At 36.0% G+C, this 24,206-nt stretch overlaps 1 protein-coding gene and 1 pseudogene across 2 annotated transcripts in view; one reads left to right on the top strand and one right to left on the bottom strand.

Moving 5' to 3' along the window:
* AIDA (axin interactor, dorsalization associated) overlaps positions 1 to 24,206 on the bottom strand; it is a 30,720-nt gene that overhangs the window by 5,438 nt on the left and 1,076 nt on the right. The window contains exons 2-7 of one of the 2 annotated variants that reach the window (XM_019756366.2): positions 19,773 to 19,842; positions 13,662 to 13,715; positions 13,172 to 13,226; positions 9,502 to 9,565; positions 9,174 to 9,280; positions 1,218 to 1,340 (exon numbers count right to left, since the gene is read on the bottom strand). In XM_019756366.2, the coding sequence (XP_019611925.1) occupies positions 1,218 to 1,340; positions 9,174 to 9,280; positions 9,502 to 9,565; positions 13,172 to 13,226; positions 13,662 to 13,715; positions 19,773 to 19,842 (473 nt within the window). The remainder of the gene's footprint in view (positions 1 to 1,217; positions 1,341 to 9,173; positions 9,281 to 9,501; positions 9,566 to 13,171; positions 13,227 to 13,661; positions 13,716 to 19,772; positions 19,843 to 24,206) is intronic. The other variant, XM_019756367.2, reaches the window with a different exon arrangement.
* Positions 3,505 to 4,399, top strand: LOC141567904 (keratinocyte-associated transmembrane protein 2 pseudogene; annotated as a pseudogene).

Raw genomic sequence — 24,206 nt, 5'->3', positions numbered from 1 at the left:
ACAGGAATGAGAGGGCCTCAAATGGGGCACGGGGAAAACAGGAAAACACTGGGTTTTGCAAAGAAAACCACACACCTTGGGAGGTTGGGGCCATTTTTAAAACCTGTTTCCTGAAGGACACACACACACACACACACACGGTGCCAAAAAAAATGTATGCACATTTTAAGAAAGGAAAAAACTGTATTAAAATTGTAATACTCAATATATACCGATAACAAAAGATGAATACAAGTCACATTTGACTTCTGCAATTACAAGAGGTGCTCAAAGCGGTTCCCATTGGCGTCCAGATACTTCTGATTATGGCGAACTACTATTTGTGCAACGTTGACCAAAGTGTCCACATAGATACAGGTTTTTGGCACCCCAGGTATGTATGTGCTGTTAAAAATAGTGTTTCTATCTAGACAGCACCCTTGATAGAATTTTAAGAATAAAAAGGAATATACAGGTTAGCCAGGTGGCTCAGGCAGTTGGAGCTCCGTGCTCCTAACTCTGAAGGCTGCCAGTTCAATTCCCACATGGGCCACTGGGCTCTCAAACACAAGGTTGCTTGTTCAACTCCTCGAGTCCCGCAAGGGATGGTGGGCTGCGCCCCCTGCAACTAAGATTGAACATGGCACCTTGAGCTGAGCTGCCGCTGAGCTCCCGGATGGCTCAGTTGGTTGGAGCGCGTCCTCTCAACCTCAAGGTTGCCAGTTTGACTCCCGCAAGGGATGGTGGGCTGCGCCCCCTGCAACTAGAAAATGGAAACTGGTCCTGGAGCTGAGCTTCACCCTCCACAACTAAGACTGAAAGGACAACAACTTGAAGCTGAACGGCACCCTCCACAACTAAGATTGAAAGGACAACAACCTGACTTGGAAAAAAGGACTGGAAGTACACACTGTTCCCCAATAAAGTCCTGTTCCCCTTCCCCAATAAAATAAACAAACAAATAAATAAACAAATAAATAAATAAATAAGGAATATACAAAGAAAAACTCAAAAGCAAACGTGAGAGTAAATTATAACAAGAAATATTTTTAGTAAATCTCTCAGAAATGTTCGGTAAAGGAATGATGACCCCCTCAGGGATTTTGCCTCATTGTATAATGAATGGAAATGAGTTGTCACGGATGCAAGAGCCCTGCCCCTCTTTCCCCCCAATTATCCCAATAAGAAGCAACATTATAAAATTCACCAGAGGGAAATAGGTAGACAAAGTTATTTACCCTTTACACTAACTGTGATATAGGGATCAATGCACTGCCCAGCATCTTTCAGACCGATTTTCTCAATTCTGATCGTGAGTAATGTCATTCCTGGTTCTGACGGCAACCTTGGTAATAAAGTACCTGGCAACAGAGAAACAGCAATAAAAATGAGGTCCACCAACAATTTCAGAGTAAATATTTTAACAACATAGAGAAGAGAGAGCCTTCCTTTGAACTAACTTAGTAACTAGTCAGGCATTATTTTGATTTCCCAAACTCCTAACCACTTTGTGATTCTTTTAGACAAATATTTAATTAGACACAAGATACATCTGCACTTTCATACCACATAGTCAACACTAAAGCAGAAATTACTAATTCGAGTTTGTTAAAAGCTTGACTCAGTCCAGGAAGACTCAGTCCAGGAAGTCCAATTAGGAACCACATACGTAACAATGTATACAATATACTCATGATACACATACTTAACACATGTTCTTCTCAACGTGAAGTAGCAGAACAAAGACAGAAAAAGCTTTGCAAATATTTATTATATTAACCTAAAGTTTAAGAAATTTAATACCAGAGTCAATCAACATACATTTCAGTTGTTATGGATGGAAGAAATAACAATTTAATATTTATGTATTTAATCAAATTTTACAGTATAATTTCCCACTCCTTTCTTCATCCAATTATGTATAATCTCTTCTCTCAGAAATCAGTCCCGCTGCAAATGCCACATAAAACCGGCAAGAGCAATCATATGTTCAAAATCTTTGCCACATATCGATTACATTTTTTAAAACTGAAAAACTACCTAGAACCACACAAGAGCATTTCCCATGAAGAAAATAACATGAAAGAAGAAATGAACTGTACGGTTTGTTCATTTATTTCAAATCATCTATGGAGAACAGATGTAAACAAAAGTTGATTTTAATCCAATGTATACATAGTACCTCAAACTACAGAACCTATCATTTATAAAGGACTTTGGTTAGCATTCAGGTTTCTATCCAACAATGTGTTACCCTACTTTTAATGATGAAGTATTTGAAGTATATGAATCAATAACTTACTACAGTCCAAACAGATTACATCAATTGACTGCAGAGGCTTGAAGGAATGTGGGGATGGGGGGGCAATGAAAATATTCTCAAATTGGATCGATCTATCAAACTAACAGATGCACAATACTACAGATTTATCAAAGCATTGACTTGTACACTTACAATGAATAAACTTTCTGATAAGAAATTTATATCTCAATAAAGCTGTAGTTAGAAATGTGTCAGAATTTTTATTTACTAATTTGAAAAAAGTTAGAACAACACAGAAAATGTAGGAATGGGAAAGATTAGAGACTTCATTCCAGTGTGGCTTCAAGAAACCTTAATGGGACTGAAATGCTAATTCTAAACACGTACATGATACAGGATCCTTTCAGCTCTCTTCTTTTGACTGACTCTTACAAACGAAGGCATTCTAGAAAAGGGCTTTTAACTGGACTCTATGGGACAGGTTTCAGAGCATTAAGAAACCCTTAAAATATTGTCATTTGCAACAACATGTATGGACCTTGAGGGTATTATGCTAAGTGAAATAAGTCAGATAGAAAAAAGGCAAAAGCCATATGATTTCACTCATGTGGAATTTAAAGCAAAAAAGTAACAAATGAACAAACAAAACAAATTCATAGACACAGACAACAAAATAGTGGTTTTCAGAAGGGAAGGGGAGTGGGAGGAAGGCGAAATGGGAAAAGGGGGCGGAAACTAGACTTTATCAATATATTGGGACCCCAAGTTGTGCTATTCTACTGTGCACTGTCTGTGGAAAACAATTTACAAATGCATCTACGGATGCAAAAAACTGAAAAATCATAGCCATTGACAAGTTAAGGTGATGATTATTTTAAGATTCTAATAGGTATTTAAAATAAACAGGGTAAAGCTTTTTTTGTAAGTCATATTCAGTTAAAAAGGCTCAGGAAGTAAATTACTTAGTAGCAGAACTATGCCCAGAAAAAGAAAAGTCGCACAGCTGGTGAGAATCTAGTAATGCCAGCATGTGAAATTATAGTGTTTAGAACAAAATGCCATATAAGAAATTGAAAAGGTTCCACTCTCAAACAGCACAAGTTGACAAATTGATGACATTTCAGATGATGCTGAAGAGGTTTAGTGATAAACTATAAAAAGAGCTTCTCTAGCATGTGTAAGATCTATAAATGATGGTGGAAAATGAAGAAAACCTTTTCTGGTGCAAAGGCCCCAAACGAGCAACGGCCAAGATGGACTAAATGTCCAGTCTTCACGTGTTGTCTCTGAAGCACTGCAGTGGCGTCTGCACTGAGGGAGCCATCCCAGCTGGCTCTGCTCGTGCAGAAACAGAAAACCCCAACACTGCCACAACTCATGGCTTTCTTCACAGAGAGGTTAGTGTCAAAACTCTTGCAGAGGAAACAGAAAGTTCTGGATGATATCACAAACATGGCTGAGTTTATTAAACAAAGACGAGTTCACTCCAAAATGTTTTAGAAACTGTGAAAACGTCTGATCAAGCAACAGTACAGGCTCTCAGCCGAGTATGTCACAGCCATTGCCGCCGTGGGGACAGTGAGAGGGTTGCATGCCAGGCAGCAAGTCCCCAGAGGGCCGGCAGGGTGCCCCGCGGTCAGTAGCATTCCCCTCCTGTAGCTGGCACCGAGAAAAGTGCAGGGGCATCTGTGGCCCTCCATCCCTCACCAAGGGAAGCAGACACTGATGCAGATCCTAGCACAAGAATCTCCTCACATTGAGTTGTTCTCTGTGTGGAGCCAAAGACACTCCGGACCAGAGAGATCGCGGAGAACCAGACTGAATGGACCACCGGCCCAGGGATGAGGCGTCTGTGTAAGTCCATAGAAGAAAAGAGAGGTCACGTGGAAGTTGATGTCAGTGAAAGAAATCCTTTAAGAACCGTCCTCACATATAGAAGAAGACAGCCATTTCTTTTTTCATCATATTAGTTGTACTTTCTAAAAACCTGTTGTTGCTTAAATCATGTATCACAACAAAAGGAAGATTTTCCCTTCTGGTCGAAATAGAAAATGGCATGATGGTCTTTGTTCCAAAACAGTAGCACATCATCACCTAGACCAGAATCCTAAAGAGGCAATGCCTTCTTGGAATATTACTGAGGATTACATCTTTTGAGCACACTGTGATTTGAGCTTGCTTATTAAGTAATTTTATTTACTTGATGTTTTATTTGATATTGTACAATTGCCACAGGCAATAGTACTACAATGAGAAGGGAGTTGGTCCTTATTTTGCATTGGTGCTTCGGAAATTAAATATCATGTACAAATATGTAATTTTTTATCCGTACTTAGAACAGAATTCAATCAGATGTCCAAATTGTGGACTAAGCAATATATGTGAAAAAACGTATAATGTTAGTTTCCCCTGTTTTAGATTTACAATACTTGTAACTAAATTCACATATCTTGTGCTACTGATCAGATTCTGTCATCCAAATATTTTCTTAAGTGTACATTTCTTTGTGCTGCTCAAATGTAACAAAAAAGATATATGTGATGCTTTATATTTAAGAAGCATCTTTTTCTTTCCAAAAAATACTTCAGTTATTTAAGGATTATGTTAAACACAATTTAAAATAATGACATTGCTCAAAATGGTCACAATATTTGGTAGATGGTATATAACACATTAAATGTGTCTTCAAATTCCAGCAATAGAGAACCTTTGCAATTTATATTGCAGGTTGCTAAAAAGTTATGGAGAGACCATGTATTTGTTTGAAATATTGAATTCAATTGAGATTCAGAAATTGTGGTAAAATATTAAAATACATACACAATTTCTTTTAGCTAGTAATTCTTTAGCAGTTGAGGAACATGGGTTCCTCTAAGCTTTCATGAGAAAAGAGTCTGAAATTATAAGAAGTTTGTTCATTTTTTAAATTACTTTAAAAGCTTGAAAATATCATAGGAGTCATTATCATTTAAATAGTACTGTATCTAGGTCTGTAAAATTAAAATCATACCTGATCAAAGTTGTTTGTATACGTAAGGGTATATATGAGTACACTCTTACTTAACCTAAATATTTCTTTATTAACATCTACTAGAAACTTACTAAATTCCTAATTTACTAAATTTCATTTTAGTCTATCTTTCTGTTATCAGAAATATGTGATTTGAACCATGGTTGACTTACAAATGTCACTGTGTCATATTTTGGGGGGAAAAACCCACTTAATAAACACATACCCACAAAGTCTGGAATGAGTCAGTGGGCATGTGCTTCACACAGAAATGCTAGTTTGAAAATGGCAATCCATCCCTCCTACAGCAAGCAAGGAAGAGTTACCAACAGGTGTCAGAGTTGAAAGGTGAATTGCCAGAGACTTTCAAGAATGAGTAGGCCAGACGTTGCTGGGTGCTTTGAAGATGAAGGGCCACAGAATGCAGCCTACTTAACAGACATGTCACATAAACCAGTCTCTGCAAAGCTCTGGAGAAAACCTTTTGGCTTCAAGTGACTGGATTCTTGAATTTAAAAGAAAAAAAAATTAAGTTGTAAAAGGGAATCTTGAAATGTTTCCAAAACTGCTGGGGCTTGAGAGTGAGGAAAAATACCAACCAACAAGTTGCAAATCTTATTGCATCCCAGCTTGGAGAAGCAGAACACAAAATCAAACAGTCTTTCCCTTCCTTTCAACACAAATATATGCCTGGGTGAGGGCCTCTTTCTCTGGTTCTTCTGCCCAGCCTGAGAACTTGAGACCTTGAGGGAAGAGGAAGAACTTCATGAACTGTGGCCTAACCGTCCACTTAAGATGATATTCACAGCTGTGCCCCTAGACCTGTGCTGGATTTCTGTGAAATAAGAATGCCCTGATAGTCAAAGGAAAGCAGTGACTGCTTTGCTGCAATTTTCAACTTCTTACCTGTGTGAGCAAGAAAAGACATCGCCTCATTTTAGCTGAAAATGAAATCTACATTTGCTTATCTGTAAGTTCAACTCAAAATTGAGTATTTGTGCAGCAAAAACCAAGCACAGGTTTCACATTAAAGAGGTAAATTTCATTCTTTATTTTTAGTTTAAAAAATAAACATTCTTATGCATATTGAAGCCTCTATAAGAGATACATTTGTATAATTTTGAAACTGCTAAGCCTATATTTGAGCTTAACCATGTCAGTCAAGAAAAAACGGTTTTTCAAAATCTTGAAAACTGTGTCTTGGTCGATTTTTAAAATCATATTGCTTTGGCTTATGGTTGCTGCAGTATTCACCATTGTCAATAAATTTTCCGGTCATAAATAATAGGTTATAAATTTATATCCTTTAGTTAAATGAAACCTAACAAGCCTACCTTTAGAAAAATTAAATCCCATTTTGGCTTAAGCCAGTTATTTAACAGAAAGTTTTGCCTTATGAGTTTTTAAAATTTTGAAAAGGAAAGACATTAATAGCAAGAAAGCTAAGCTTAATTACTTTTCTCCCCCCAAGAAAGATTGGCTAAAAAGTCATTTTTAATTTTAAATGGGAAAAAACTACTCTGGGTCATACCTCATTCCTCACTAGCCTTACAGTGGTAGTGATTACACAACTGAGTATTTGTCAAAAATCATACTAAAACGGGTGGATTTTATATATGTAGATGATACTTCAGTACTTACAATTCAATAAATTATATAAAAACAAAGGTAACAAATAAAATGAAAAAGTCACAATTCCTGGAACCATCTGGCCACCTGAGTGCAGACATGACCTAGGCATCACTGACATCTTGGGTTTCCTCAGAGTAACAAGAAATTTTTTCCTGCTTTACAATTAAAAGTTCAACATCATCTTGCTATTTCAATGATGATTTCAATGAATGTAACTTTACAAATTACTTTTTAATAACACAGGCCATGGACAATATGATCCCAAACTAAGTACAGCTCATTAAACTATTTGTACTTTTTCTTATTTTTAGGTAAATAAAAATTCAGGGCACTGAAGAGTTCAGTAAGCTTTCCGTATCTCTGCAGTGAAATACTGCAATGCTATATCAGAATACAAAAATCTATTCTGTTGGGCTTAATCTTACATAGCAAATGGATTTCATTCACGTGAAGCGTCTTTTCAACTCAGCAACCTGAACCCCATAAGTACCTTAATCTGTCTGTTTCATGGTTTACATCACCTGCTTTTAGGATCTTGTTTGCTACAGAAGTACAGCAAGTGAGCAAAGAACCAAACCAGACAGAAATGTATAATCCTGGAAGCCACATCAATTACATTATGTGGTTTGAAAAGGGAATAACAATTATTCAGTCAGTAAAACAGCAAGATAATTTCTCTCACTATCTCAGCCATCTTAAGATTTCCGACATATATAAGACAACAGCAAGAAAAATACACCTCTCTCTTCATAAGGCAAAGTAGACTGGAAATAATGCCCATGTACCAAAGACACACTAACAAAGGCAGCTACTTCCTCTAGTGCCTGTAATTTTCCCAGCAGTCCTCGAGGGTAGGTATTGTCCTCCTCCACTGAAAGGCGATGGTGATGAGAATAACCACCAGTGATACTCAGCACAGGACAGGCACTGTGCTAAAAGCTATATGTGAAGCGGTGTAAACTTCGCAGTAACCTTGGAAGTCGGGCACTATTATTATCCCATTTTATAAAGAAACTGAGGTTCAGATGGGTTTAGGAAACAGGCGTAAAGTCACGCACCTAGTAATAGTCAGCCTAGACTCAAGCCCAAGTGCCTGCTGGTTCCAGCCTATGTTGTTCGGACTCCATAATGCCTCCTCCCAAAGGAGCACTAACAATACTGGAATATTACTATTCTTTGATTACCAAGAAAGTTACCTGGATTGTACTTAACTACACTGTAAGCTTCTAGAATCTATTTTAAAATGCGTCACAACATTACAGCATATTGTTATACTTGCTAAAGTGAATTAGTTTACCAGAAATAAAAACTACACACAGTGTAAGAACAGAACCGAGTAAAACAGTAATTGGGAGAGGCAAGAAGCTTATCCAGGATGCCTGCCCCAGGTTATGTACAGGAAGAGCCTCATCAGTACTTTCTGTGAGTTAAACAGGCTGGCCATACATTATTTGGTTTCCTAAAACAAGATGAGGGGAAAAGGGCATTTGCTCAGTATCCATTCCCTTGGGTCCACTTTTAATAACCACAATTTGATTAATTAAAGAAGTACTTATGATCATATACAGGAAAGAGTTAATAACACTGCAGGCCTAAGAGTGTTATTCTTAGAAAGGCCTGCTTGCAAGGTCAGCCCTTGGCTAGTGTCTGGGAACTTGGATTTTGGGAGGGTTCCCACCATTCCGACAAGAACGGTCACTATGCCTAAACTGTCTGTGCAAACAATATAGTTTATGCTGAATATCTGCTTTCCTTTGGGAGCCTGGAATTTCGGTCAGTGCTGGGCAGAGGGTGGCTATGTGATCAGCCCCTAATAACAGCTCTGGGCACTGAGTCTCTAATGTGCTTCCCTAGGAGACAGTTTTCGTACACGTTGTTCTGATCTTTGCTGGAGGAAGTAAGCACAACGTGTGTGACTCTCCTGGGAGAGGACTCCCGGAAGCTTGCACCTGGCTTTCTGACTGGTGTGCCTTTTCCCTTTGTTGATTTTGTTCTTGTGTTCCCTCACTGTAATAAATTATAGCTGTGAGTACAACTATACGCTGAGTCCTCCTCGCGATTCACCAAACCTGAGAGTGGTCCCCGGATCCTCGACACAGATGGGAAGATACTTTCAGACTGTACTTATCAAATAGCTCCTGCCGATAACATGGCCGTAACAATTTGCTTCAGACTGGTATGGGCTCTGGAGAGGTTATACTCCCTACTAGTAAGTACCAAAAGTAGTTCCAAACACCCTGACCTTGGATGACGTTAAGTTATGTGTATTTTTAAACACGTGCTACCCACCGGGAACTCTAGCAGGAAAGGAATCAGGAGACCCTGCTCCAGCACCACCTTCTTCTTCATCTTCTTCAAATTCCAAATTCTCTTCCTCACCAGGTGCTAAAATTCTCCTACATGCAAAAGGACAGAAAAAATAGTGAGCTACAAAACTAAATATACTAGAGAAGCCTCACAGCTAATCGTTTCCCAGGTAAGACGTTGATATAAAAGATGTTGACATAAAAACGTTGATATATCGATATCAAAGTTAATATGAAAAATCTAAAAATATCTAAAAAGTAGGTATAAATAAGATGATAAAAGGACAAATATTGGTGCTTATTTATTTTACCTTAAGGGGACAGGCTGAACGTCAAATGGGAATTCTTTATTATATGTAAGAATATTCTTTAGGACTAGAATAAAAAAAGAAAGACACGTGAAATCTCCCATGAATCAAAATTAAAAATTTTACCATAAGTGACTGTTTTTTAATCAATTTTACTATGCACATTAACACTTTAAAAAAATTCCCAACCTTATCATCTAAAACCACAATGCATTTTTCCATGATTTATAGGTCTTAGCAAAATGAAAATATCCATAGTATACTCCAGGTGCCAGTAATTTCAGAGTACTGCCAGATATCTAAGGAGAGTAAGTTCCAGAGTCTCGGAGCCCTCATGGAAAACAAACCTCATGGAAAACGAATAGTTCATGTACAAGGTCCCAGGTGAGACACTGGCATCAGGTATAAAGAATGCCTCCTTCCTGGAGTATGTCAATTAAAAGACTGACATCAAAGATGACCAATGAGAGGGACATGACCATGTCTTATTCTATGTCCTGATTAGATTTCTCCTCAACTCCATGAAACTGGTAAAGTCTGGTAAACCTGGTTGTAATTCTCATATATTAAGTTTATTATACACACATATATACATACATAAAGTTTATCATTTATGATAAAGGTTATTATATACATATATATGTATATGCATATATGCACATGTATCCATAGATATACATACATGCACACATACATAAAGAGAGATTTATCCTGAAATGAAGTGTTCAAACAACATGGCACCACCTCCTGTATTATGGCTGTGGTCAATGATTACATTCTGGTATGTAAACTTAAAGAAAGATGGTCTACAATTCTGCCTACATTTGGAGAGGTGCTATAAGTATATATACCTTATAGAGGTACTCTAATTATGTAATTTACTGCCTTATAGCTGGCATTATGGGTTTCCAGTAACTACCTGCAGTTATCTGAAGGTAAAGTAACACCATTAACTGCGCAATCCAAAAAGTCGCCATAATTTTATACACAACGTATTCAGCCTAATTTTGGACTCCAGCAGCTTATATCTGAAGTAGTTACTGCATACTGTCATCCCAAAGGAGGAAATCCCAGTGCACAGGTTGCAACTATGACTTACTCCAATAGAAGTCAGATTTGCTTCCCAGATGTCTTGTAATATACGCACCCCTACTAAGTGATCTGTGAGAGAGAAGCCTGGGGCTCGTGTCTACATTCTCATTCATTCTTATTCTCTCTCTCTCTCTCCCTCCAGCTCTTACTCTCATCCTTCCTCTCTCTCTTTCTTCTCAACAAATATGCACTGAGTGCCCATAATGTTCCATAGTATTTTAGGTGCTAAGCTATGGCAGTGATCAAGACAGAGGGTCCAGCCTTCATATATGGCTCTTAGACCCTAGTGAGGAAAGACAGACAATAAACGCGCTAACAAACTAACAAGGTAATATAAGACTGCGCTTAGTGTTATAAAAGCCACAAACAAGATGACTTTAAATGGAGTAGACGGAGAACTTCAGCTCAGGTGGACCACGTAGGCCTTTCCAAACTAAGTTGTTAGAAGATAACTGATATGACCTGGATTAAGAGGAACTGTCCACAGAGCAGCTCAAAGACAAGGGCTTTCCAAATATTAGAGAACAGGCCAGAGCAACAACCAGGCTCTGAGGCAGGAACTGGTTTGGCTTGTTCAAGGAATAGAATGAACTGTACAGCTGAAGTTGAATAAGCAAGAGGAAACGACAGAGATTTGAAAACTGATATATTGATATTACTAAGGATTAACATAAGAAAATTAAATGACTAGTATTTTCAAGATCATAGGTGTAGTATATTTCAGAAAGGATTATCAAGAGATTTACAAAACATTGAAGGAAAAATACATTAGCAAAATAAAGCAATGAAGTCCCACATATTGAAAGGTACAGTCATTAACTTTTCTTTCCTTACAGGCTTAGAAGAGGCAGAGGCCAGCTTGACTAAGTACACTTAACCTGAAATATGGTCAAATACCAATTATTAGAAAATGATTAATTCTGATAATATAATTAACTCATAACAAGTGCCTAGCTTTAATAAATTCAAAATGACAAACCACACACTATTGAGATACAATGCATACAGATGTTCATTTAAGAGGCAATAGCAAAAATCATCTAACAAGAAAATAAGTACCAAGAAGGGAAAATTCCATATGAAAAGCACTATATAAATTCAAAATGTAACAAAATAAATCCCAATAATACTATCTTTCCTTTCCATTCCCATCCCTAATCTTAAAAAAATAAAAACAAGCAAACAAAAACCCCAACAAATGAAAGACTAATACAGATTTCAGCCCAGTCTTTCACTAATATCTGTGTCACTCATCTCTCAGAAGCTTGAAGTGGAGAATTATGATATTTAGGGTAGAAGCCAACATTGCACCGTTACAGGTATTAATTCAGAGTGTCATGGAAGGAACATAGGCTTTGGGGTCACTTAGAACCCCAGTCAAAACCCAGTCCTGGCATTTACAAGCTGTAAGGTCATGGACAAATGTCAGTTAGCAAACTGTAATTGAGTGGATTTATCTGAGTGCTTGGTATGTAGCTGCTACTCTAAAAAACAGTAACCTTTATCACCATGAAAGATCCTATAAGGCAATAGGAGAAATAACTGAGCATGTTTATAGGAAGTGGTAATAAATATCTGAGCAAAAACAGTTTATAGTCATCCTACATATCTGTCAGATTCTAAATCTTATTTATAAACAAACTGGAAAAAAAGAAAAAAAAAGAGAAAACCTAATGGAAAATAGTAACTAAATAAGGAGCCAAATCCTAAATATTCTTATGATTAAAAAAATTGAACATAATAATTTTATTTATAACCATTATATAACCATTAAAACCACCAATGTGCTTCTTTTCTTAAAATAATAGTATATACAGCCAGTCACAAAAGACCATATATTGTATGATTTGATTTATAGGAAATGTCCACAATAGACAAATTTATAGACAGAAATAGATTAGTGGTTGCCTTGGGCTGGGAATTCGGGAGTTGGAGGGAAATGGGTGACTGCTAATAATAATGAGTATAGGGTTTCTCTTTGGGGTGATGAAAATGTCCTAAAATTAACTGTGGTGATATTCAATACTCGTGCCTTTGTCTATGTTGCAAACATTTCCTCTAGGAGGCCATTCATTTGACCAGCAAAAAAGCTTGGCAGCATCCTGACGACCAAAACATTTGAAGATATTATTTGCTTCAAAAGAGTTTTCAAGAAAGGAAAGGAAAATGGGGACAATAAAAAAGTGTGTTTTAGAACAGCTCAAAGAGCTGGACAGTAGTTTTCGATGACAAATGTCATAGTATAAATGGGCATCAAAGATTACAATTTTAAATTCTCCAAAAGATGCTACTGTAAATGCTTCCCAAAGTAATTACTGTCTTATTAAAGTGATTAAAACAAAATAAAAGCACAAACAACCTAGCTTTTGTAGGTACAAGTATTTTTTCATATTCTAAATGAAGGTAAACCAAATAATAATTACTATACATATTATAGGAATTATACAAGCATGAAAAAAATCACATAGGACTAGATATTAACAGAAATAAATCAAATAAGCATTTACGCTAAATCATCTTAATATCTCTAATAAATATTTTTTGAAAAAAGTAGCACTAAAAAATATAAAATAAAACTTACTTGGTTCTAGCTTCTTCAGGTCCTCCAATTTAAATTCTTCTTGGGACTGTGTGGACTGAATTTAAAATATGCATATTACATCTTTTTATTATAAAGATTTCACTACACCCTATGCCTTTAAGTGGCAAGAACAAAATATTCAAAAAGTAGCCAAAATAAATGAATCTATTTCTTGCTTTCAAAATAGAAAATGAAAAGTCCCAAATTGATTTCTGCTTGTTTTGCATTTTGGATATATTCAGGCTAAAAATAACAGAAAAAAAAATTAAAGTTATATCTTTTATTTCTACAGTGTACAAAATATAAACTAAATCTTTTAATGTAAGCTTAACCAATGAATTTCTATAAAACCCTTCTGAGACAATACTGCTTTCAGCAGCATGCTTAATGTTTTATCAAAATAGTTCATAATAATTTCTTTTCCTTAATTTTGCAGCCTTAACAGTTGGTTTCCTTATATGAGAAACAGGAAAAGGAAAAATCTACTTACCTGTAAAGCTGCACTTCGTAATTCCAAGCATGTCGCAATTTTGCCTATGGTTTTCTGTAGGAGACAGAAAACGCTATAAATACCAAATACATTGTAACTGTTAGTTTTGAAATCATCAAGTTAATCTTTATTGATAAAGGATGAAAAATTTTTTAAAATAATTTTTTTTTAGCATCTTGCAGATTCTAAAAAAGAGAAACAGGAAGCAAAGGGCTGGGATAAGGGAGAGAAGGCGAGTATATATTCTCTCCTGACCTAATGGGCCACAACCAATTTTAAATGAAGTTTGCTTTGATGATATGATTTAAAGGGCAATGCAAAGGACTTCCGACATCTTCCCTCCCAAGCTTTGTCTTCTCTCCTTCTCCATAAAGTCTGAAATTCACTAAAATATTTAAAAATAAAAATATCTGAATGTTAGCATAATGGTAAAACTTAATGTTGACCAACTTCAATCTTGACTTATTTAATTAAACACATAGGCAATACTGAGCAAAATTAATACCTGTGATGAATGGTGGCAAATTTTAGTCAGATCTGATTTATATAATATGAGCTTACAATGTATATAAATAATAGGGTATAGTCCTTGTCTTTAATAAGCTTATGTTCTGTTATGTAAGATAAGACACATCTAGTCACTGTAATATAAAAAAGAGACACTGCATTCTATAAGCGTCAGCCATACAAGCCGTTATATGTGCTGAAGAAACAGCACAAGACACTGTGTCAGGAGTCAAGCTCCGTGACTGGGAGAACTTTTAAAACTAAAGAGCATCGAAAACTGTTATGGTTCAACTGTTTCAAGTCCCAAACTGAAAGCAGGGGGAGAGAGATTTGAAATGAGAAGTGTGTGGTGGTTGGGGACTGACGGGGGCCATTCTGAAGGGGACCTTCAATGACTGACTAGCTGAGGAATACATTATTCCTTCAGCAGTAAATTCCACAGGAGGTTTTTGAGGAGAATGACTATCCGACTTGCCCTTTAAGAAGACCGTTGTGACAACTGTATCCATAGATTTGAAGTAGAAAAGGGAAAAGACTAAAGGAAAGCTGAGGCAGATTATTTCAACTCTCCAGGTAAATGGTAATCAGAACAAGAGCATGAATGACTAGGGTGGAAATGAAAAGGAGGAGACCCATAGAAGAAATATCTGTAAGAGCACGCGGATGAATTATGCCCAGCGAGACTTTCAAGTCCTTCCAAAAAAGACATTAAGTATTTATTAGGAATCAATCCAAACCATAAAAGTGAAGTATTTTTGTACAATATTTGCAAAGGCTTCACAGTGAAATAGTCTGGAAACAAATGACATATTTTTCTAAATGTATTGACAACTTGCAAAAATTTAGTAAGTTGGATTTGGTATTTTTCTCTTTTGTCAATTTTCTTTGCAAGATAAATGAGGAGTAACAAGTATTGTCCTGCCCCCTGGCACTTAGGCGAGTGGGCACTATGCAATTATCATATCAACAATAAACAACCGGCATAGCAACTCACAAAATAAACCACTACTGAGCAAGATATGACACTTGGCTAAGGAACAAGTAACAGCATTTAGCTATATTCACAATCTAAAAATTCCTTTTAATCCCAATGTAAGATTTTAGAAAATACCCAACTTCATTCTGAAAATTTGCATTTAAAGATTACATTTAAATATGGTAACCGCAAAAGGATTCAAGATGCTCATTGAGGGGCTGCATAGGAACCAGCAATCGTCTTTTCCACATAAAATGTAATATGCCCCAAATCACTGTTTTTCAAACATAACACTCAACTCTGACAAAAACTAGTAAATCCTTTTAAACACAAATATAATAACATAATATAGTGATGGCTAATAACTATTGGGCACTTACTAAGTGATATGCCTTCCTAAGTGATTTACAAATATTCATTCGTTTAATCATCACTATAACCCTATGAGTTAAGATACAATCATTTTATAGATGTGAAAACTGAAGAGAGTACCTTGCCCTGGACATCAGTGTCTTCTATAAAATAGCAATATACACAAACAATACTTATTTTAATACTATTTGGCCATACTTTTTAAAAATGGTGTTTAAAAAGGATTTTGCCTGTGTTGAGATGTGTCAATGAGTAAGTCTTTAAAAATATTAGTTAACTCCTTTTCCTTCTTTACTATAAAATCTATTTGATTTGATGCTTTTCATTTTTAAGGTAAAATGTAGTTTTAACAACTATTAGCCCACTAATAATCTATTTTGAATGTAATCATTTCTTCAGGTTAAGCAGAAGCAACAGCTTTTTACACAGAATTTACTGAGCTATGGCAAAATACCAACAGGCATTATTCATAACTATTTTAAGAAACCACACCCAATAGCAGTATTAAAAAAGGAGTGAAACACTATCATTTTCAGATGTGGCAATGACTTTGAGAACATGTAGCATTTATTGATGTCAAAACCAAGGGCTTGCCACTGTAACTGTTTCACCTTTCTTGGAAACAAATGATTCAGAAAAATGAGTGAGAAGCACAAGGTCACTTGTGCCAGAGTCCAAGGAGTGACCATTAACTAATGTACATTAAGACAAAGTACAGAAGGTAAGTGAAGTTTAATTTTAGAAAGATTTAAATTATTAGCACTTCATTCAAATTAAGTGCAGATGCCTAATATGGTATAGAAATGGAAAATGTTTTCAATTTCAGAATACTATCTATTTTACTTTGTCATTGCTAGGGAGATTGACAACTCAAGAAAAGCAACTAAACAAAAAGATGGAATAAAAATTAGACAACTAAAGAGCTAAATTATTTTGCTAAAACATATTCAATTTAAACAGGTTTTAAAAATACACAAGGCTGAAGTAGTATGGTTTCAATCCAGATTTAATTTTTTACATTTAAGCAGTCAGTCATGTACTCTGTAGCTGGGGGGAAGCAGGGAGAGGAGCAAGAGGGGGGGAAGCAGTGGAAAGGGGAGACCTATATAATATAAAACAAGCATAGAGTGCTGGAATTCTCATTACCACCAAACTTGATTCAAAACAGGGAAAGACTTTCTAAGCATCATGAGACAGGATGTTCTATTCTGCCCAGAAACTTACATGAGAAAATCTACTACACCAAAGTAGGGAATTTAATGGAACGAAAGCTTTTGGCAGCTATTCTTTGGCTACTAAACCCAGTTGTTATTATGACAAAACTATTGAGAATTGCATGTTAAGTCAACTAATCATGAGGGAGGATCAAGTAAGAATCGTAAATTTTCTCATTTTCCACCAGAAATCTTTGAGACTATTCTGAATAGAAAATCCATATGATTATTACCACCAATTAATAAAGTTTAGAGAGATCAGTAGTTCTGCTTTAGAGTTCTACCTTTAGACTTACAATAAATATGGTAAAGATGTATACGTTATCCTCTCAAAAGTTAGGATTTCTCTTATCTTAAAATAATAATCATATATGAGTCAGTATCAATAATCTAAGATCCAACATTATTCATCAAATATTTCTGAAAGCTTACTGTGAGTTAGACAGTGAAAAGCTTCATAAAGAAAGCACTTTGGAAATATGGCTGGTTATTTAAAAATCCTCTTTCAAAGTCACACAAACTACTGAATGGCTGGCATGATTCTCAAATTTGTCACTGCTACAAAAATAGGGAAAATAGTAAAAGTATAAAGAATATAATTCAAAATAGAAAACATAAATAACAATTTTGCTTAGAATAATGTAAGGAAAACACAATCGAGTTTCTTCTACCTTGGCTTATGTGCCAAGTCTGGCATTCAATTAATTTTGCAGACCTAACAGTGAGTTTCAGAATTTCCCATAACATGCTCCTTCAGCTCACTACACCCAGTGAAATGTTCTATAAAGGGAGGAGGGGGACTTCCAAAAACAAACAAATTCAAGAACTACTCCGTTACCCAAACTCTTTAAAAATTCAACATACACACCAGCATATTAAAAGCCCTGACAAGTCACAAACTCTCTCTGTTCAAAATGACATCTATTAGTTTTTCAGAGCCAATGTTCTCCAGATCACGTCTGGAAAAAATCTTTGTTTTCTAATCATTTAGTAACTTGGAGTCTCTAACCTTTTCCTTATGTGACATTCAAATAAGGCTGATATGTCACTATGAGTTTTTTGGCTCATTGTGAATGTTTCACCTGTAAAGAAAACTAAATTGGCAAATGCATACAACTTGCCTTCGAGTCACAATGTATAATAGTACATAAGTGATTTGGAGGTCCTGCTCCAAGCCCAAAGAACAAGCAGGCAGGCAGGCACAAGTTCTCTCCGTAGTTACAACTGCCAGCCCCAGATGCCTACCAGGCAGGTGTTATAAATAATAATTACTTCAGAAATCAGGCCTCCAGGAAAGGAAGAGGTACAGGATACTTCCAAAGTAGAGGTCAGCAGAAGATTTAGAGATACCTTTTGCGATCAGTCAGGGTTATTGAACCCCTCATTTCATACGTAAGGAAATGAAGGCCCAGGGACAGAGCCAGTGCTAAAGACTGCAGAACTCAGGCTCTTTTATCTACAAGGTGGTGCTGCCTCCTGGGCCTTCTAAAGTATGAGATCTGTGGGGCTAATCATCCTATGACAAAGCTCATTTCGTGGTGGCATTTTTCTAAAATGTAGTATGTTTCGGGTTGAATCACTTGAAATTTGAGGTCATGCTGCTCACAGGTCCTACACCTAAGGCAATAGATGTTGCAGACAAGCATATAAGTAACTCAAGGCAAATAGGTAATTAAAACATGGGGGTCATTAAACTTTTTTTAAAATTCCTTAAGCTTTCATTTTGTTTCCATATCCATAACACACTGCTAGCTATTAATTTACATACTCAGATATTTGAGATTTTGTTTCAAAATTTAGGTGTTTTAACTCTCAATGCAGTAATGCCAGCTGATCACTTCCTAATCAATTCCTAGACAGATTTCACAAATCTTACAGAAGTGATAAAGCATAGTCTTTGTTCCTTTCCTTAAGCAAACCAGTTATTTCTGCTGTGGGGATTATTTTCCAGGGCTCAAAACCAAACTTTCCTAAAATTTATTGTGGGTATTAGCAGTTATTAAGAAAAAGAGAAAAATATACCTTTAAACTGTAGCAATGTGATCTTTTAGTTTTAAACCCAAAAACAATACATTAGATAATGTTGATCCCAAATACTTAGAAAATGCAAATATATACTAATTGGTGTAAGAAATATGGTTAACCCTAATTATTGGGGTTTTTTTCCTTTCCAAACTCCTATAAATATTAGTCAAATTAATACAGGCCTACGGATTAAAGTTATTTAGGCTTACTTAAAAAGTATGCAAAAAAAAAAAAAATCACTCCCACTTCCACCCCTTGCACAAAACAAGAATTAATGAAAGCAAATTAAGTTACCATAGTTTTCACAATGTCTTTTTTTAAGAGAGGAGAAAAAAATTGGCACATTCTTTTTCATTATCTATGAGATTAAAATTTAACACTAGATACTTTGAGCCAGGAAAGAAAATGGGTAGTTTCTTCCCATTTCTGCTCACTCTTTAAATTTTCTTAAAGTATCCCATTTTTCATGATCTCTAACAGCACAAGGAATCAACTTGGCACATTAAAATTTTGATTCAAGGAGAAAGAGCACCATTGAAACATTTTGCAACCTTATGCATTTATTTTGCTGACAGTCTTATGACAAATTCTTGAACTAATTTTTTTCAGTGGTGGCTTTTTTTTTTTTTTCAGTTGTTTGTTTGTTGGTTCTGAGAGAAGACAGAGAAGGAGTTCAAGTTCAGAGTCAAAAGTAAGTATTGAGGTGGGATGCAATTACTCATAATCAAACTCCAGTCTCTGCACTCCTCCCACCCCAACCAAAGTGTGGATGATCTCCACGAAAGTTAAGCAAAGTCTAAATGGCTGAGTAAAGAAATTCATGAAGTGAGTGAAATTCATGAAATTCATTAAATGGTAAATCATGTGGTATCTCTCCTTGATCACTTAATGTTTGGTAAAGCATACACTGTATCATTCTTTGTGCTTAAGTGTAACAGTTTTTGCTTGTTTTTGCTTAAGGGACTCAAAACACAGAACCCTTTTAATCTAATGTGTCTAGGGACTGCTTTGTGGTACCTTTTGTTCTTCTGTGAATTCAGAGTTATTGTGTTGAGCTTGGGCCTCTTTTTGTAGATGTCTTGCTAATCTGTAAGAAGAAAAAAATATATATTCTTCAGAATTGAAGGAAAGCAAACTATTTCAAGTGCAACAAAGTGAAACAATTTAAATCTTTTTAAAAACACAATGAAGTACGTAATACCTGGTTCTGTTTTCAAAGTATAAATTTCCATTATCTTTAGAATTCAACTCTATACAATGACAATGAAATTAAGATACAATACTTTTCATACCATTCCGCTGAGACAAATTTCAGCTCCAGGCAGTATAAACAGAATCCTAGGGCTGGAAAGAATCTCAAATGGTATCTACTCCAACTTTCTTTAGTATGCATGAATTTCTTCTACAACAAACCAATAAGCAGTGTTCCAGATTCTGCTTAAACACCTCCAGTGAGCACCAACAACAGTACCAACCAGAGACTTTATCAGTCTATCATTAATTTGCTGATAAGATTAGTTTAAATTACAGCCATGCTAAAGTGATAATACTCAATCAAATTATACTTTTTTAAAATTCTGGAATGTGAAGATCTTTTTAATTAAAGTATAGTGGACATTCAATGTTACATTAGTTTCAGGTGTACAATTTAGTGATTTGACATTTCAAATTATACTTTTAAAAACATTTTTTCATGGAAAATAAAACATGAAAATTATTGTTTGCCCAATTATCATCGTACTTAAAGGTAGCAGCTAGGCCTTGGGTGAGTTTTCAAGGATATAGGTGTTACTAGTCCAACTCAATAATAAGGATCCAAAGCAATTTCTGAGACAACAAAAACCAAAGGATTGACTCTTACAACTTGACAATAAAAAGACAAATAAGTCAATTTAAAAATGAGCAAAAGATTTGAACAGAATTTCTCCAAAGAAGATATAAAAATAGCCAATAAGCACATGACTATTATATCATTAGTCATAGGGAAATACAAATCAAAACCATAGTGAGATACCACATCACTCCCACTAGGACGGATATACTTTTCAAAGGGGAAAAAAAAAATAACAGGTGTTGGCACGGATGTGGAAAAATTGGAAGCCTCGTACATTGCTAGTAAGAATGTAAAATGGTACAACCAGTCATTGTGAAAATGAGTTTGGCAGTTCCTCAAAAAGTTAAACACAGAGTTACCAATATAACCCAGCAATTTCAAAATCCTTGGTATATTCCAAAGAAAACTGAAAACATATGTTCACACAAACAAACCTATACACGAATGTTTACAGCATCAGCATTACATAATAGCCCCAAAGAGGAAACGCCCAAAATGTCTATCAGCTGATGAATGGAAAAATAAAAAGGAGTACATCCGTTCAGTGGAATATTATTTGGCCATAAAGAGGAATGAAGTACTGATACATGCTACAATATGGATGAACCTCAAAAACACTGTGCTAAATGAAAGAAGGCATCTGCAAAGACCACACAGTATATGATTCAATTTACATGAAATGTCCCAAAAAGACAAATTTTTAGAGACAATATAGATGAATGGTTATCTGGAGCTAGAGTGGAAATATGAAGTGATTACAAATGTACACAAGGGATCTTTTTTGGGTGAGGGAAATGTTCTAAAATTTGATTGTAGTGATGGTTACACAACTTGGTAAATTTACTAAAAATTCATTGAACTGCATATGTCAAATGTGAATTTCATGGTATATAAATTATATCTCAATAGTTATTTTAAAAACCTTTTAAAAATCCTTGGCAAAAAATAATAATTTTCTAAACCCATAAATGATTGTACCATTTTAAGACTCTGAGACATGATTCTGTCCATTGGGGTAAAAATCCACATACTTTGGATATCAGATGAGCAGGGAAAAGAGTTGCCATTCTATTAGTAAAGGTGAGAAATCTTTCCAATACTCTTCTCTAGAGAATAAACTCACCTTCCAAGGGTACCTACTGAAAAAACAGGACTATTCTGAGGGGCAGTTTTAAATACATTTTAAGCACATAGCAAACAGGTGACCGACAGCAATCCATGTGAGAAATCAGTGCTTCTCAAAAGTGACGGACCCCTTCTTTTCTCCCAATCTGTTCCAGGCTCATACTTTATAAAATACAAGAAAACCTACGATGAGGATGTCAAATTGCTATGAAGTGTCTACATCTTAAATCACAATTTCTTTATTTATCTCATTGCAGACCAGTTAAGTTTGCAGACCAGCACTGATCTGTGGACCACACTTTGAGAAGCGCAGATACTTGTATAAGGCAGCGTAAAGATGATTAACAGCAGGTATTATCCAGCCTTCAAATTCACCCATTCACTTAACAAATATCGAGCATCCATGTGCTAGATTAATACCTCAGTGTTGATCCTGTGAAATATCTGATCTGAGCAACAGACTCCACACCACTCTACCATATGGTAAGTGGCACGTATCCCAAGATTGCTGAAAGAGGCTGCCTGCTAAATGGAGTTGTTTTTACCTGACCATGTATATTTTGGAGATCAATTTTAATGGTGCCATAATTTGTTTAAATCTTCCAACAGTATTTTGGCATTAACTCTTTATTGGTCCCACAGCAGACTTCTGAATCGATCCATTTAACAGAATACAATAATTACATACTATCTAATTATTTAATGATAGCCTAGCACTAGTCTGGACACTAGGTGTACAGTAGAGAATAAACAACCCCTTGGATACTCTACCCTCAAAGAGCTGACATTCGTGGGGTAAAAGACACAGTACACCAAACAAATACATGAAGTATGTTGAATTTTAGATGGTGATAAATACTGTAGAAAAAATTCAGCAGGATTAGGATGGCAAGACTGAGTAGAGGGGGTGGGGGTGGGCAGCAGGCTTTGCAATTTTAAACAGGGTGGCCAAAGAGGGCCTCACTGAGAAGTAGGTGAACAAAGACCTGAAGGTGACCAAGTGATCCAAGCAGATAATGAGGAAAGAGTGATCCAGTAAAAAGTACAAACGCTGTAAGCCAGCAGCTTCAGGAAATAGCAATGTGGTAGCACTTATTCTTTTCATACCCGATTAATTCTAAAATTCTCCTTTAGACAATCAGTGCTTTGAGGGTGGAAATCAAATCTCACTGGTCTTTCTATCCCCAGCTCTCACTTGTTGAGTGATGAAATTGTTTAAGCTACAGTATGTTCATTCCCTCCAACACTGCCTCCCACAAATCTGCTCCTGTATGTTATACCACCATAAAGACATTGCTGCCTCCCCCCCCCAATAGAAATGCATTATCCTAGACTCTTCCTCTTTCTTCACTCTCAATATCCTGTGACTATATCCTGTCAATTCCTTTTTACATCACGTAGTAGCCCCCAGTGGTCTTTTTTGCAGCCTTCATCCCAAACAGATAATTCAAATAAAAAAGACAATTTGCCTTCACTTCAACCTCATGTTATATGTAGCCTGTATGTTTACAAAATTTAAGCCAATCATTACACCTTTCTATTCAGATCTGACACTGGCAGTTTTTAAAATTTGAGAACTACTCTGAATGGTGAAGTTCAAAAGTGAGTACTGAGGTCCAACAATAGATTCGTATGTTGCCTATTACTCTCATTGAGACGTTTCTAGAAGTTCCAGCTAAACAGCCTGCATATTCAATTTTCCTTTGTCATTTCAATTGGACATGGTGTTCTTCACTTTCCATTGTGAGGTCTGCTGCTGAGCGCCACCAGCTGCTAAGTCCCCACCACATCACAAGTGAGGCAGCTTTGTATTTCGGGGTTATGTGATTTTGGTGAACACTCAGAACGAGTGTACACAGGTGTTCCCTGTCTAACTGGCTACAGTATGTAAGGATATGTTCTCTGGTATGAAGGAAATCTAATGTGTCCAATTCACATACACAACGCATCTTACGTAAACTGTCTTGAGCACTATGCGGTAGAGCAGAGTTTGAAACTAAAAAAAAAAAAAATCCCAGATTTCAGAGATAGAGTTTTGTGACTCTAGGTAAGGTTTAACCTGAGCTTGGGTTTCCTCATTTTGTAAAGTGAGAATAAATATTCTCACTGAGTGGTTGCAAGAGCAGATGCTATTAAGTGCAAGTGCAAATCAAAAGCTAGTAGCTGTTATACATGGCAGAATGGCCCAGAGCACGGTTGTTTTCAGGGTTTTTGGAAATGACAGGCAATTTCAAAGTCAGCAAGATTGGGCAGAGAACATCTACACATTTAAATTATCGTAATGGTCAGATAAATAACAACTATTGTAGAGAAAGCACAAAGACTTTAGATCTTCCGTGTACCAATCGTGTATTCTTTCCAGATTTTACTCACACATGATAAAGCCTCCAACAATAACTTGCTTTACACCAAGAAGTAATGAACGGCAACACTTTGCAAACAGCATTTTAGTAGGCAGTTATTTCCAGGAAAATGTGCAAGAATCTAAGCAA

The sequence above is a fragment of the Rhinolophus sinicus genome, linkage group LG12 (assembly GCF_036562045.2).
Source record: "Rhinolophus sinicus isolate RSC01 linkage group LG12, ASM3656204v1, whole genome shotgun sequence".
NCBI classification, from domain to species: Eukaryota; Metazoa; Chordata; class Mammalia; order Chiroptera; family Rhinolophidae; genus Rhinolophus; species Rhinolophus sinicus.
This window is presented reverse-complemented; position numbering and strand designations above follow the sequence as displayed.